Source organism: Arachis stenosperma, chromosome 10 (genome assembly GCF_014773155.1).
Source record: "Arachis stenosperma cultivar V10309 chromosome 10, arast.V10309.gnm1.PFL2, whole genome shotgun sequence".
NCBI classification, from domain to species: Eukaryota; Viridiplantae; Streptophyta; class Magnoliopsida; order Fabales; family Fabaceae; genus Arachis; species Arachis stenosperma.
The window spans coordinates 3,163,167-3,180,257 of record NC_080386.1 but is presented as its reverse complement, the minus strand read 5'-3'; the positions used below and the strand labels follow the sequence as shown (position 1 = coordinate 3,180,257).

Here is a 17,091-nt window from a genome sequence, read left to right as displayed (position 1 = left end):
TCTTTTGTTGTTTTGATGTATATATATGTATAGTTTCTCTTCTTGTAAGTATGAATACTTTGTTTATGTACATCCTAGAGGTTTTATGGAGAACTAGGATTTTGAACATGTTCTTTTGGGTTATTATTATGTATATATATGTACGTATATGTTCTCCGGCCAGCTTTGCCTTCGCAGGCTGAGTCAAGAGCTAGTTATGCTGTATTCTTGGTTCTCTACTCGTATCATCTGTTCATATATGTTATTGAACCTTAGTTTTCTTCTCACGCAAGTAACCACGTTTTCTGAGGGTTGCGCTTTTGAGTTTTGCAATTTTGTTTTACCCGTTTTTCAAAGCTCCTAGTTAAGCATCTCTTTCTCCATTATTATTATTATTATTATTATTATTATTATATATATATATATATATATATATATATATATTATTCTTAGAGGTTGTAATACCTCACTATCTCAGTCTTATGACTTAAACATATGATTAAGTATGGTAAGGTGTTACAATATATAAACAACAACAATCAGAAGAAAAAAAAAAACAAAAATCTTCCATTAAATTTATTAGATAACAATCACCTAAATTATTAAAATTTAATATAGAATAACTAAAAAAATAAAAAAAATTCTCCTCCATGACTCCAAAAGAGTTGATACCTTGACGCGCATACTACGCATAGAAGAGGGAGACAAAGAAGCGAGCCACATTGAATAAGGATGATGAGAAGAACGGAACCACAAACTGGTGGATGTAGAAAAGACAGAGGCACGTTGATGCAAGGGAGCTGGTGAGAGGCACGATGATGTAGAGGAGCTGGCAAGAGGCTCAACGACGACCATGCAGTGTTGGCAAAACTTTGTGAGAGTGAGAAGGTTGAGGGCTTGAAGTATTGAAGTTTGAACTCTGCCTCTAGCCTTTGCCGTTTGAGAATAAGAGAGTAGGTTGGAGAAGGAGGCTCCTCAAAAAATCAGATTTTTTTTTTCAAAAAAAATTACATGGTTTTGAGGGTTTAAAAAAAAAAAATCGAACCAGTCTGAATTTCATAAATCTGCTGATTTACCAATTTGTATCAAAACCAACAAAGTCAAATCAGTTTTTGCCGATTCTGTTTTTTTTCTGATTCTATACCCAGTATGGAGCAATCTTAAAACCAATTCACCAATTTTTCATTCGGCCACTTAGGTCGGTTCGATTTTTATAACTATGAGTATATGGATGATTATATATATATATATATATATATATATATTACAAAATTATATCTTTAACTCCTTTAAATATGATTTCTTTTAAGTATGTCATATTATAAAATTATTTCTTTAAAAAATTTAAATCGATAAAAAAATAGATAAATAATTATTATATCTATAAAAAGTCAAATAATTAAGCACCCAATATTGGAGGCTCCATCCACCCATTCCTGTGTCCATGCATGAATGCTCTAGAAGGTAGAAGCTACCTAACAACCATGAAAAACATCATATCAATATTCAAAATATATGGATCAAACTTGAGCAAAAGTGACCAAGATATATTGCCAGGTAGGACACTCTGACCCCCTAACAGTGTACTCCTCACTCACTATAAATAGCTCTATATTCTTCACTTTCATTTCCATCATCAACCAAGTTCCAATAATCATAATTAAAGGAACCAATCTATAATAGTATTTTAATTTGTTGTTGCAGTGAGTTTTTTTCCAATTTCCATACAGTATGGATAACATTATAGTAGAGAGTACTACTACTTTGGGTTATATATATATAATAATGCTTTTCCTATCATTGAAACATGAAATAGTAGCAGCAGGAGATAACAACAGTGCCATTGATGACCTTGTTACTAACTTGCCTGGCCAGCCTCTTGTAGATTTCAAGCACTATGCTGGTTATGTCACTGTTAATGATGACACCAATAATGGAGGAAGAGCACTCTTCTATTGGTTTTTTGAAGCCATCACCAACCCTCAAGATAAACCATTGGTGCTGTGGCTCAATGGAGGTAATAATAATAATGCTACAACATATATGTACATGTACATGCATAACTTTGATATCAATTGCATTATTGAAATAGTTTTTATGTTTATTATATTCTCATTATGTAAGCTCATTGTCAAAACAAACAATAAATTATCTGAAAAAGGTTCAAATAAAATGGTGATGGTTTAATTTGGTGTATTTCTTAATTAATTAATTAATGTTGTGTGGCAAGGTGACAAGGTGCTTTATTGTTGCAGGTCCTGGGTGCTCTTCTGTGGGATATGGAGCAACACAAGAGATTGGTCCATTTTTAGTGGACACAGATGGCAAGGGCCTTAAATTTAATAACTACTCTTGGAACAAAGGTACCACCACATATTAATTAATATAAAAAATATCATATGGATTATATTATATGATATAATATAATATAATATATACCTTCTGTCACAGTCCACCTCACTGCTTTCTATTTCATTAAAATTCTGACCATGAGCCACACAAATTAATTAAACAAGTGTTATGTATGTCCCTACATACCATCATATATCTAATTAAAGTTCTTGGTTTGTGTGAAATTATTTTATAATAACAATGCAGAAGCCAACATGTTATTCCTGGAATCTCCTGTTGGAGTAGGCTTTTCCTACTCAAATTCAACTATGGTCTATGAAAATCTGGATGATGATATCACAGGTCAGTGCTTAATAATGTGTATGCTTCCATATTTCATACATATATTATGTGATGATAATTAATTTTAATTTTGTGCTTTCACCAATTGTTTTGAATTAACAGCTAATGATGCTTACAATTTTCTGCACAATTGGTTTCTCAAGTTTCCATCATATAGAACAAGCACATTTTATATTGCAGGAGAGAGCTATGCAGGTACTGAAATTAATAACATACTTTGAAATTTTTGGACCTTTCTTTAATTTATTTTTGTACGTCTAAGAAATTGATCACTCATGAAACACATGTTTTTTCAGGGAAGTATGTACCTGAGCTAGCAGAACTGATATATGATAGGAAAAATGACCCTTCCCTTCATATTAATCTCAAGGGTATTTTGGTAAGATTCTACATGAGTGCTAATAAAATTAAAGCGTTTGGTGGAGAGACAGAGGCGAAAAGACTGAGACTGAAAGACAGAGACTAAGGTTAAGAGATAGAGATTGAAATAAATCTCAGTATTCAGTTTGGTGCAAAGTGAGAGACAGAAATTGAAATAAGAATGAAATTTTAATTTAATTTATACAAAGGGTAAAATTGGAATCAATTAGTTGAAATGAAGGTATTTTAGGTATATATCTCTAAAAATTTTAGTCTCCAGTGTCTCCACTTTTTAGAGGTACTGAAATATTGAAATTTTGGAGACAGAAACAGAAATTTTAGTACCAATCTCTGAACTAACAAATATGATATTGAGTCTCAGTCTCTCAATCTCTGTCTCGATACCTCAAAACAAACGCTACTTAATAAGAGAATAAAAAAAGAAAGTAGTTAGAGCATAAAGAATATTTCTCTTGTTCAACATTTAAGAAAAAATATCTATTGCTCACAAGTCACATCAATTTCTACTATAAATTACTAAACATGCATGTTTGCTGAGAAAATTCTACACCTGCTTTTGTTGCTAAGTATGATTTGAAGTTTCAGTTGAAGAATATTTGATTGGAACACTCTTTTCATGTAAAACTCTTTACACTGTTATTGCGACTGATTTAAACCGCCACTATTTGAAGATAATATATTTGATTGAACAGTTGGGGAATCCTGAAACATCTGATCCTGAAGACTTGTTAGGGCAAGTTGATTACGCTTGGAGCCATGCAGTGATATCTGATGAAACCTACAAAACAATAAGAAGAAGTTGTAACTTCAGTGATCCATATAAAAACAAAGATTGTGGTGATGGACTTGATGAACTTTATAAGCAATACGACCAAATTGATATTTATAGCCTCTACACCTCTGTTTGTTTTGCCACCACAGCGCTTTCAAATCATCAAATCAAGCACTCATCTAGGAACAAGGTTAGTCATGTTTTTCATACATTAAAAAATCATATTCCCCAACGCATGGTAACTAATTTGGACGTGGAAATTAATTACTATAGATGCGTAGAATGATGGGAGGTTTTGATCCATGCTTGGATAATTATGCCAGAGCCTTTTACAATAGAGCAGATGTTCAGAAAGCTCTCCATGCCAGTGATGGTCTCATTCTCAAGAATTGGACTATTTGCAAGTAATTCACCTCATCCTAAATTTTATTTTACATTAATTTTATTCTTGAAGTTTTTAATTTGTATTAAATATACTCCTAACCGTTAAATTTTTAAAAAATTTAAGACCAACAATAATGCATGACAACTACGTCTGATTTACTTATGTTGAATATTATTCTTGTGAAATTGTTGCTGAGTTGTGTTAATGTTGCAAGTGTGAGGAGTGTTGAAGTTAATTCCACATCAAAGAAAGCATGGAAGAGTGAGGAGTTTATAAGATGAGAGACCCATTAACTTGACATCTTAAGGTTTTGAGTTAGATGTGGTGTCTTCTCATCTTATGTTCTCTCACTTGATTCCTCCCCGAAGTCTCCCCGGTTGTTGAGAGCTCTCCACGGTCGGCCCAACAAGTTGGTCCTAAATTTTTTGAAAAAAATAGCTGCTAGAGATATATTTGATGCAAATAAAAAGCTTCTGAGACAAAATTAAAACAAAATAAAATTTACGAATATTTTTAAAATTTTTAACAAATTTTAAAAATAAAAATATGCTTCACCCAATGATATATGTATTTATACAGGAATATATAATTAATTTAGTAGCTGTGCAAATAGTATTTTTGAATTAAACCAAATACAAGCTTGCTGATATTGCTTTAAGTATTAATAAAATGCAGCAACGATATATTCAATAGTTGGAATTGGAACAAATCAAAGGCCTCTGTTATCCCAATATACAGGAAGCTTATTTCAGGAGGACTTAGGATTTGGGTTTATAGGTAAATTAAATTAAATTAAATAAAGTATATTAAGTAAGAAACTAGGAATGATTATTGTTATTATTATTATTATTATTGCAGTGGAGACACAGATGGAAGAGTGCCAGTGCTTTCTACAAGATACAGCTTAAGTATTCTGGGTTTGGGAATCACTAAGCAATGGAGGCCATGGTACCATGAGAAACAGGTTAGTGGGTGGTATCAAGAATACGAGGGTCTCACTTTTGCAACATTTCGAGGAGCTGGCCATGCTGTCCCTTCTTTCAAACCAAGCAATTCACTTGCATTCTTCTCTTCCTTCCTTCTTGGACAATCTCCACCCTCTACTAGATCTACATGACCAACCCCTTTTTTTTATTATTATGCCAATTACTACTATTACTATATATATGTTACCAATAATGTAACTATTATTTAACATAACACGTGTTTATGTCGCCGTCTTTATATAATTAGTCACCTATATATCAATACATTAGCATTCTCATTCCAATAATGTGGTTACACTTAAAAGCCAAAAAGAGCATTTTGTATGCATTATTTTTGGAAGTAGTCTAATTAATATTATTCTTCAAAGAGGAAGAGGAAGGTAAATTGATGAGTTTTTTGTGACTAGTGTCTTGTTTGGCAATGGAGGGAGAGAATGGTAAATTACTCTTTTTATATGCTCTAACAACGTAGAACATAGTTATTAAACCGACTCGATTTGATTAGAAACTTGGTCACTCGGTCATTAATCCTGAGTTGAGTCATTATTTAAACTAGTTAAATAATTAATTCGGCCAAATTTAATCAAATCAGATAAAATATATTTAAAATCGGTTTAAATTGATCCAGTCAAATTAAATTAAGTTAAATTAAAAAATATTAATTTTATACATAATTTTTATTAAATATATTACGTAAATAAAATTAAATTATATTTATAAATTTAAAGAAAAACAATATTTTTTTAATTACAATATATTTTTTATTTCTATGATTGTTATTTTTTTTATAAATATTTAAAGAGTATAATAAATATAAACTAATTGATGAGTAATTAAAATTTAAAAATAATAATTAATTTAATATAAAATAAAATTAAAGAAAAAAATATTTATTATAGAAATAAAAAAATAAATTTTATATAATTATTTAATTATTTAATTACGATCCAATCAATTAATTTAATCTGTGATTTATCGGTTAAATCGATTACCGATTCGATTTAGATAATTATATGTTAGAGTCAAATCTATTTGAAGAGTTATTGTAGAACATCTCAAAGACTTTGAAGCATGACAAATAGAGATTCTTACTAGGATTTGACAATTCACATAGTTGTTCAAGGAAGTCGCTCTTCTTTCCCTCAATTACCTCAGTCTCCATATAGCAATACTGCAACATGGATTATGATTGCAGTCTTAGCCATAAGCATTCTAACATATGTGTCATGAGGGAGGAATGTGCAAATACCTGTCTTTCATCTCCATTATTAGTTTTTCCAGCTGAAAATAATATAGTAGTTTCCTTGAGAAGGTTCTAGCTTCTTCCGGTTCATATTCTCCATAGAACATAAGGCCTGAGGCTCTATACACATGAAGCATTATATTTTTGAAGTGTTCATGATTTTTTTTTCAATTTGGTCTCGAATTTCATCTTCATGTAAAAATATGATGAAATCTGTTTTGAGCGGCAGATTTCTTAGTAGAAAAATGAAGATTTTGTTATGCAAGCTACAAAAAAAATGTGTCTATTATATTAGTAAAAAATCACATCTTTACATAGACAAAAAGTATAACTATATATAATTAAAAAGAAAAAAATTATATTAACTACTTCTTTATATTCTATTATACAGCTATAATTTATTAATGTCATACAATATCCAATAAAATAGAAAATATTAAAAATACTAGTAATATTCATACATTAATAAAATCAACTCAAGCTTACTGCTCATAATAACACCATTTTTTTTCTTAGAATGAAAGATTTCATAGTATATTATTGTATGTATAACACTAATGAATAATATAGACCAGACAATGTTTCTCGTGTTTTATTTACTATATTTATTTTGGTGGTCCTTAAAAATTATTTATTTATAGTGACAAATAATTAGTTTTGAAATATGAATACTCTTAATTTTTTTCTCAAATAGTATTGCCATTTTTTTATTTTAAATAAAATTAAATAAGAATAAAATATTATTTTACTATTTAATTTTTAAATCAAATTTTAATTTAAAAAAAGAATTTAAGGAGTCAACTATAATATAAACCAATTCAAGCCAACCTCCTTTTATTTTTAATTTTAAAATTCTAAAAATTAGGATAGTAGATAGTTATTATTATTTTTTTTGGTAACTAACCTATTTTTTCGGGCAATTTACTCAAATAAATAAAGTAGATAAAATCTTTACTCAAATACACAAAATAGAAACATGTTATGTATATGTGCAATTTTTCATTTCTATGTAATCCGTGGGAAGCAACCACAGTTTTTAATTTTTACATAAACCGTGGCTGTCTAAGACGGATTATGATTGTTTTGTGTTGTGTGTAAACCGTGGCAAGTAGCCACGGATTACGAAGAGAAGAAGGAAGCCATAAACCGTGGCAGGTTCTCACGGTTTATGAAGATGGCTAGATGGTGATAAAACATTGTGGGAGGGAGAGGGAGAGGGACTGATATACTGATCAGTAGTATCCATTAGAAGAGTTTCAGAATTTGAGTGAAAAAAAAGAAAAAAAATTAATTTTTTTATATCTTATTGGATAAAAACGTATCTAATATTTCTTATTTTTTTATTAATGGTTTTAAAATAATTAAAATGAATAATTAAGCTAAATTTTTTAGATCTTATTTAATAAAAATATATCTAACATATTAGTTCAAAATATGATCTCTTGTAGGATTTTAGATGTGCGGGTTAATAATTAAAACCCTTAAGATTTATTTTTTGGATTTTAAAATTAAAATCTTTAATTTTACTAAATATAATTTTTTGATGTATATTTAAATGATAATCTTTTAATAATTAAAAATGCTAGAACTAAAACAGAAATTTTAAATTTTAAATTTCAGTTTTATTTAGTTTGTATTTTGAATATGTATTTAATTTTAAAAAGACACTAAATCTATTTAAATGTATTTATTTCAATTTTTTTAAATTATTATAATAAAAAACTAAATAAAGGATCACATTTAAAGGATTCCTTAGTCTTCAAAAGTCTCTTTTATCTTAATTTTACGAATTAAAATGCTTCTGAAAAATCACTAGAAGAAAATATATGAATTTAAACTTCTGTAAATATGAAGTTGATATACAATATATTTCATATTCAAGTAATAAAGTTTTAAATCAAGAATCCTTTAAAGATTCATTATTTAGTTACTATTTTTATTTTATACACGAGTTTATATTAAGCAGAATACTCATCCCAATCCAAAATCAAATCATGTCCCCATTGACAATAAATACGCCATTGGTATTTAAACTTTATAAAAAAAAAAATTCCATTCCTCAAGGCTTCTATTCTATGTAAGTAAAAAAAGTGTAGTTCAACTCATGCATATAGCATGCTAATGGTGCTAACCACTAATGCAAATAAACTTCAATCAGAATTATGTTCTTTCACACTATATTAAGCAAACAAAATTTGATAGGAGCCCACTCACTCATCATATGATTGAAATTCTGTCTTTTTTTTTTTTCACTCAAATTCTGAAATTCTTCTAATGGATACTACTTATCAGTATATCAGTCCCTCTCTCTCTCCCTCCCACAACGTTTTATCACCATCTAGCTATCTTCGTAAACCGTGGGAGTCTGCTACGGTTTATGGCTTCCTTCTTCCCTTCGTAATCCGTGGCTACTTGCCACGGTTTACACACAACACAAAACAATCATAATCCGTTTTAGGCAACCACGGATTATATAAAAATAGAAAATTGCACATGCATGTAACATGTTTCTGTTTTGTGTATTTGAGTAAGATTTCATCTACTTTACTTATTTGGGTAAATTGCCCTATTTTTTCACTACTAGTTAACTCCACTTGTTATATTCTTAACTGGTTTTCTAGCAAAATTCTTTAATTTAGTCTTTAAATTTTAAATATTTTATTTTAATCCAAAAAATTTAAATAAGTTAAATGTTATATTATCATTAAATTTGACTTGAATAATTAACAATTTTTTTTAAATTAGTGATAATTGGTAAATCAATTTTATTTATTTATTAAAATTAAATACATACTAATTATTTATATCAAATTTAACGGTAAAATAATATTAAATATATTTAAAATATTAAAGATCAAATTATAATTTAGGTGTAACGATAGATACTAAGATATCACTTCCATTATTCCGGCCATGGCATCGCATGATATTTAATGCTACGTAAAAACGACATATCTTAGAATTTATGTACGAGAAGAGGAACTAATAAGTATCCAAAATCCAATCCTCCTTAAATTAGATAATGTTTCCTTTCTCTTGCTTTTTCTTTTTTGTAGGGCTTTCAACAATAATTTAACATTATTCATGCTATCACATCATATGATACAGTTTCATAAACAAATATTATTCATTCTAATAATACTTGAAAGTAGTACGGTAACAAGTAAGAAAATAAAATGGAGAGTGTAGATTTCAGATCTTAGAAACCAAAAGAGGTTTGAGGGGTAAATCCAAAACGGCACAAGCATCGGGATACAAGCTCTTTCTTATGTCAGCATACACGTCACCCACCCATTTCCTACGAGATAGCTTTTCCGCAAGGCGCATGCTAGCCTCCACCACGCTCTCCGCACTATCGTGCGCCGAATCCACCATCCCCATCTTCAGCCCCTCCCCTGCCTTCACCTTCACGCCGCTCATCACCACCTCCCGCATCACAGTCGGGGATCTTATCTTCGACCTGAACATCGCCGCGAAGTAGTCCGGCAGCGGAAGCCCTAGGTCCACCTCCGGCATGTACAGCACGCCGACGTCGCTCCTCATCAGCACGTAGTCGTGGCAGATCGCCAAAAGGAAACCAGCCGCGGCTGCGTGGCCGTTTAGGGCGGCGATTGTCGGCATCGGGAGAGACATCAGAGCTGCTGCGACGGGCTTCAGGGAATTGACCATGGACTGGAGGCGATTGGCGGCGGCGGCGCCGGATTCGGCCTTCCGAGCCCAGATGAGGTCGAAGCCGGTGGAGTAGTACCTGCCGTGTGCGGTGGTGATGAGAACAGATCCCGGGATGGCTTCGGCGGCGATGCGGGAGAGGGTGGAGAGGAGGGAGGCGATGACCTGCGGGCCTAGGCGGTGTTGGTCGTCACCGTCGGCGCCGGTGAGAGTGAGAATGAAAAGGGTCCCACGCTTCTCGAGAGAACACATTTCTATCTCTTACTTTGAATGAGTTTTCGTAATAACTACTACATCTACAAAGTGAGTTTCGTATAGTCCCTTCTCTAATCTTTGAATTTAATTAGTTAAATTAATATTAATATTAAATTTTAAAGAGAAGTTCTATAAGTACAGAAATTTTTGTGATTTGTAATCATTAAATAATTATCAATAATAATTTTAATGGTGTGAGATTTTATACAATAATCTATTTTTTTTTTTAGTTACATGTTGGCCAGAATTTAATAAAGTTACTGCCTCTCTATAACTTTTTCTTTTTTAAAACCCAATCTCTTTTCAATCTCAATAATTAATATAAGAAATTATAGGGAGCCAATGAAGTATCTGTTTAATGTGTACATTGGGAATTTAGAGATATTTGATTCAATAGGATATCAGATGTTTATTATCTAGATAATATGAATATATTGTGTTCGAAAAATTAATAATATTTTATCTTAAATGTTTATTTTTTAACTCATATTGAGCTAAATAAATAACCTATTATATACAGTGTACAAATACTCCATTAACTTTAGAGCGGAATTCAATTAATATACATGTGCTGGTTATACGGATGCAGCTACCCTCATAAAAATGAATGCAGTTGGACCACAATTCTATAATTTTGTTGTGGGTAGTATGCATTTAAATAAAAAATCATTTTAAAAATCCAGGGTACATTTTGTCCGAAAAATACACCACCATAAGGGCCCAATGTTCTCCTATATGGGCCTCATCCTTAACCTGCTCCCGCTTTATATAGTTTAGGCCTTTGGGCCTCCATAATACTACAAAAAAAAGAAAAAAACAACAACAACAGCAAAGAGGGAGCAAGGGGAAGAAGAGAATCAATTTCTTTTAAAAGAAAAAGAACAAATAAATAAATTAAAATTCTGCTCAAGCTGAAAATATCAACATCATGGTGAACTAGCTGTATCAACGAACAATTTTTAGATTCATACTTTCATAGAACTTGAACTTAAAAGGTTGCTTAAAGAAAAACAATTGTGCACAACTTGAATGCATTGCCATTACCAATCTATTTATTAGGTTTATTTCAACTAGCTTAATTTCAGTATCTTCTCAGAGAAAATCTTAGATCATCATCAGTTTTATGTTTTGTAGGAAAATCCCTTCTTTTCTCATGCTATGACCAAGTGCTCTAATTCAATAAAATAAACTTCTCATTACTTAAAAATCTATTCATTTAGATAGATTGTTTTATAAACACATCCAGATTATTTAAAAAACATCTTATTAATTATTATGAATTTAAAAGATAATATATATAAGGTGAAATTTCAGGTGCAGTCAATTTCACACTTCACGTGAAGTTGATATTTGAGAGACGTTAAATAATTTAACTGATTTGACTACATTTTCATCTAACAGTTTTCACATGAGTTTCCACCTATATATAAATATAAAATTTTTAAAATCTTGTGTATATATTATCACTATATAAAAAAGATGTTCAAACATTTAATTTTGTTTTATTATAAGATAAATGGTTGACTTTTATATACTATTATTCATAAAAATTAAACCTATAATCTTCTGAAAATATAATTTGCCACATGAAAATGTCTTAAAATATGATTTGACTTGTTATATATGTTCTAATCTCACCCTCACATATCTCTCACTAATCAATTAGAGCGCAACAACTAACTAAGAAGAAAGAAGTACATATTGGTATGTAAAGTAATTAAGCTTATAGCATTATTTTACAATACATCTTCTCATCATATCATATCAAGTGAGATGATTGCTAGGTCAGAACACTCAAATACATAAATTAGTTTCAAAATGTTATACATATTAAACAATAAATTTTGGTCCCATTTTAATAACCAATGATATATCGATACATTAGAGATATTCTTATATTCAACGAAAGGGATAAGTCGACAACTAAGTTTGGTGCTTTCTAAGGAGCCAATGCAATGGCGATACATTACAGAGCTATATAGGAAAAATGATAAAACATATCACACTGAAGAGCTGGCCTTTTAATCAACAAATCTAATCTTTATATATAATAATCAATTAAATCAAATACACGATTATGACCCGGAATAATCAAACGTCATTAGGTAGAAAAGTTAGCCGCTAATCTTCTCTTATCATACTAACTAATAATCCTTTGTGAATATTTTCATCTTTTTATTTGGCTGCACCGCAGCCACCAACTTTTTTTTTCGCTTTGAAAATATTTATTTCAAGTTCATATCTTTCAAAAATAACATGTTTAAATAATTTATTAGCACGAAAAAATTCTGACTTACTTAATTTTAATTTTAATATGATATGTTAGAGTTTAGCTATTTCTATAAAATACAAAATAAATATAAATTTAATTTTAATATACAGTTATTTAATTATATCTATTTTTTAAATAATTATTTATATAATCAATATAAAAAATAGTTATTTTTATTAATATAGTATTATATACTTAAATACACGTATAAAATTATTTTATACTAATAATATATGATAATTAACTTTTATATATATAGTATTTTTTAATGTATATTTATATGTATTTGTATTTTATATTTTAATATATTTTATATAAATAATTAATTTAATAATTAATTTTTAATATATATTTAATAAAATAATTATATTATATGTATATTAATATTAATATCAAATATGTATTAAAATATAAATATATATTAAAAATAAATTAAATTATATATATTTATATATAAATATATTAATAACTAATTTTTAATCTACGAATAATAGTTTCGTTCATAAAAATTGTCGAGCTGAATTGTTGATAAGATATGATTGTGCGATGAGTGGGACACCAAGGAGACGAATATGGTTCATTTGAATTTATATATAGTTTTGGTATTTAATATGTCACATCAAAATTAAGTGTTGATACAATCCATTAACTAAAATTAGTTTCTGGAATCGATGTGGTGGCCGCCGCATCATGGAGCTGGCTAGCGATGTGAAGATTCCCACTCAACAGTCACACAATTTATTGAGACTCAATATTATTAAGGAACATGGGACATGCACTGTTTTCTGCTATGCTATCCAATTCCATAAAATAAGAGTAGAGTTCAGCATCATCCTATGACCGCAATAATAATACCTTCATACCTTTTGACTCTAATAATAACTTTTGAAAAATAATTTAATTTTGACTGATTAACCAGTAGCACGTGAATAATGATATTTAACATATCTTTTATGTGTATATTTATTTAAAAAAAAATATATAAATTTTATCTAGATTTTTTTATTTATTTTATGTCTTTTTTTTTCAATAAAGACTGATTTTAATTTTTTTTGTTATATTTCTAATATCGTATTATAAAATTATTTATTTTAAAAATTTAAGTTGATAAATAAATATTTAAATATGGGAGAAAAATTCTCCTTTCGAAATCATAATTTTAATAACTTTATAATTTGAAACTTTCGTGTCAAAAAGATACTTTTTTTCACCATTACTAGCTAAAGGCTTCAATCTCATCTCCCCGTTATTGGAATTTATTATTTGTATTGTCACAATCCCATCAATATAGCCCTTTACTTTTTTTACTTTTCTAAGTGGTATCATTTTAGGATGAGTAGTGCTAGGAACCAATGGTTTAAAAAGCTAATTTTGAGTTCACCAAAGTTCGAACTCTTGACATTCCGAATCTGGAACTCTAATACCATATCCTAAAATCATTCATCCAAAAAACGTAACCTAATAGAATAATGTAACACTAATAATCATATCTCTAATACTTTCTAAATTTTTATTGTACACATTGTACGCTTAGGTCATTAGCTCCATATTCTTTCTCTTTTAGGATCGAGTATCGACAATGAACATTGAGTGTAATATATTTAATAATACTTCTTTTCTTCCCTTGGCTTCTTGTATGGCAGATAATGGATAGAATTAGTTGTTCTTATACTCTGTCTGTTTCAACATTTTCTCTTTCAACATACACACACAAATAAGACCAATTATCTTATCTGAAATTAAAGCATACATGTATAATAATTATTCACTTGAAAAATATTATTAGAAGGTCAGTAGAATTAGAAAGAAAGTAAAATTTATTGATTTTAATAGATAATTAGTTAATACTGATTAGAATATAAACTAAAAATATACTACTAAATTATTAAACTAAAAAAAAATTAAAAATTTTAATAAAAATAATAATAATTATTGCATGCATGTGTCTTCAGGGGCGAAGCTAGGTGGTGGGAAAGGGGGGCGATGGCCCCCCTTAATTTTAATTTTTTACATGTAAATTATATGTAAATTTTAGTTTAGCCCCCCCTTAAAATTTTATTTTAGTCTTAGTTTATTGGATAAATATTTTTGGCCCCCCTCTAATATTTTATCTAGTTCCGCCCCTGTGTGTCTTTGATTTGGATGTTGTTAAACGTTAGTTATTCACGGTAAATAATACTAGAAAAATAATAATTTAAATTTATCTTATTCAATTTAATTAATATTATATGTTTATTCAAACAGTAATTAGTAAATATAAAAAAACAAAAGAAAACAAGTTATAGTTATCTATAATTTTTAAATGGAAAAATCTATGGGACAGCAATTTTATTGCATTTTATTCAGCATGTAACCAACAGAAAAAGGTGAACCATTGGATGAAATTTCACACCAATCTCACACCATCAAATCATCATTGATGGCTAATTGATGGCTACCAATTCCAAATGTTCTGCCCCTAGCATTGCTCTTTCCAAATTATATCCCCTAACATTTTTGTTAACAATATCGGAGAAATTAAAGCTAACATAGTAAATTAACTAGAGGCACCATATTCACTACTCAAAATGCAAGAGCTAATTTTGTATAAGCTTGGTATATAGGTATACTTACATCATAGAATAGTATATTTTGTATACAAACATTGTATAGCTTAATTAATTAAGCTTCAAATAGAAAAGTGGCAATAAAATAGCTAATTACATGTACTGTATATATAATCAATGATATTAGACCACTCTGATCACACTACATATAATAATATATAGCTAGCTAGCTAGTCAGATGAGAATATAATTTATAAGTTCCAATTAATTGTTTGAAGTTGAAAGTGTTGCCTGAAAACACCATCAGCAACAGTAGGGCCAAGAAGAGAAGCATTGTTAGTAGGATGAGGAATCTGATTATGGCTAAGCAGTGAAACAAAGGAACTGTTATCCTCATCATTATTAGCAACAGTGTTAGTGTTGTTATTGAGATCACAATGGAACCTCTTGTTTGTCTCATTCCAAAACTCTGAATTATTCATATTCACCAGTGTCCTCTTCATTGGCAAGTTGTGATGTTGATGATTTTGATGATCAGCGGCTAAGATTCCATCGAAGAAGTTGTCATCGTTTTGAACCAGCAATGGTCCATAATGTTGTGTGGGCTTGGAATTCTGACTCATGGTGGACATGTTTTCTATCATACTCGTTGTTTCCGCGGAAAGCTGATCCTTATTATTGTCATCATCATCATCATGATCATGGTGCTCCATCAACGCTGTTCTTGCAAAATTGCCACGGTTGCTTTTTTCATATATTCGGCACAACACCCAATCATCAAGCTATAATAATAATAATAAAACCAACCAAACAAACAATAAAGTTAACTATTTAAAAGAGCTTAATCGAAAATATCAAACTGTAGCAAAATATCTTTAAGAAGAATGTTAGAGAACTATTAAAATTTATTTTTTGTGATCATAATTATTTATTGATTTTTAAAAATATAAAATAAAATATATTATTAAATTATTAGACTGAAAAAATTAAGTTGATAAATAAGTGATATCCAAATAAAATATGTGTGTAAGAAAGAAATGAACGATAGATACCCTCAAGGAATTATTCTTCTGATTGGAGGAAGGAAGGTGAGAAGGAAGAGAAGGAAAAGACTTTGATGAGATAGAATTATTGTTATGAGTAGTAGTGAGTCTATATTCGTGCATGATCCAATTGGTTTTGACCCCTTTAGGAGGCTTGCCGCCATAGAAAACGAGAGCTTTCTTGACGCCGAGTCGGTGTTGGCCATCAGACGCAATAATAGGCTTATCAGTGCCGGTGGCCTTCCAATATCCGGACGTAGCTGCTCTGTTTGGGCGAGCCCCATTCGGATACTTGCGATCCCTCGGACTAAAGAAATACCATTCTTGCTCCCCAAACGTGGCCTTACCTGTATATGGATAGATGTTAAAAGATGAGAAGGAAAGAAGAAAGTTGAGATGAATGATTTAGGATTGGTACTTGGAAGCTCCCATGGGTCGAACTTGTAGAGATCAACGTCGGCGATGATGGCGACGGGGAGAGGAGCAGAGGAAGCTTTTCGCTTGAGGTAGTGAACGATGAGTTCTTCGTCGGTTGGGTGGAACCTGAATCCCGGTGGGAGTTGGGGTTGACATGAATCCATGCGTGATGCGTGGGTGGGGTAGGATCAGATAGATGAGTATTCATCAGTGTATATGGGACTTTGTGGTACAGATAAATGTACCAACGGACCAAGGGAGGTGCCTTCCTCACACGTGCAAATCCAGCAAAATACCCGCTGTCACACGTGTGCCCAATCAAATCCATCCTATTACTACACCACCAATGCTTAGGTGTCTATGGGAATTTAGTAATTTTGTTTCCGTAAATAAATTCTCTCATCCACGTATAAAAGATCAATTATCAATTTAATTATATGTAATGGTTG

The 17,091-nt window shown here is 30.2% G+C and overlaps 3 protein-coding genes across 3 annotated transcripts; 1 reads left to right on the top strand and 2 right to left on the bottom strand.

The window, feature by feature from the left end:
- The first annotated feature begins 1,710 nt into the window (after positions 1-1,710).
- LOC130956502 (serine carboxypeptidase-like 31) lies at positions 1,711-5,373 on the top strand. Its single transcript, XM_057883554.1, has 9 exons — positions 1,711-1,996; positions 2,235-2,342; positions 2,578-2,673; positions 2,776-2,868; positions 2,970-3,052; positions 3,747-4,016; positions 4,100-4,230; positions 4,887-4,988; positions 5,070-5,373. Exons 1-9 carry the CDS (start codon positions 1,711-1,713, stop codon positions 5,326-5,328), a joined length of 1,428 nt encoding a protein of 475 aa, XP_057739537.1. The 3' UTR covers positions 5,329-5,373.
- A 4,170-nt stretch (positions 5,374-9,543) lies between these two features.
- LOC130954531 (enoyl-CoA delta isomerase 2, peroxisomal-like) lies at positions 9,544-10,438 on the bottom strand. Its single transcript, XM_057881281.1, has one exon. It carries the CDS (start codon positions 10,359-10,361, stop codon positions 9,633-9,635), a length of 729 nt encoding a protein of 242 aa, XP_057737264.1. The 5' UTR covers positions 10,362-10,438; the 3' UTR covers positions 9,544-9,632.
- A 4,777-nt stretch (positions 10,439-15,215) lies between these two features.
- LOC130954505 (NAC transcription factor 25-like) lies at positions 15,216-16,874 on the bottom strand. Its single transcript, XM_057881251.1, has 3 exons — positions 16,644-16,874; positions 16,235-16,572; positions 15,216-15,964 (listed from the first exon to the last, which is right to left on the bottom strand). The coding sequence occupies exons 1-3, from the start codon at positions 16,804-16,806 to the stop codon at positions 15,434-15,436; spliced, it is 1,032 nt and encodes a 343-aa protein (XP_057737234.1). The 5' UTR covers positions 16,807-16,874; the 3' UTR covers positions 15,216-15,433.
- Between the last annotated feature and the right edge of the window lie 217 nt (positions 16,875-17,091).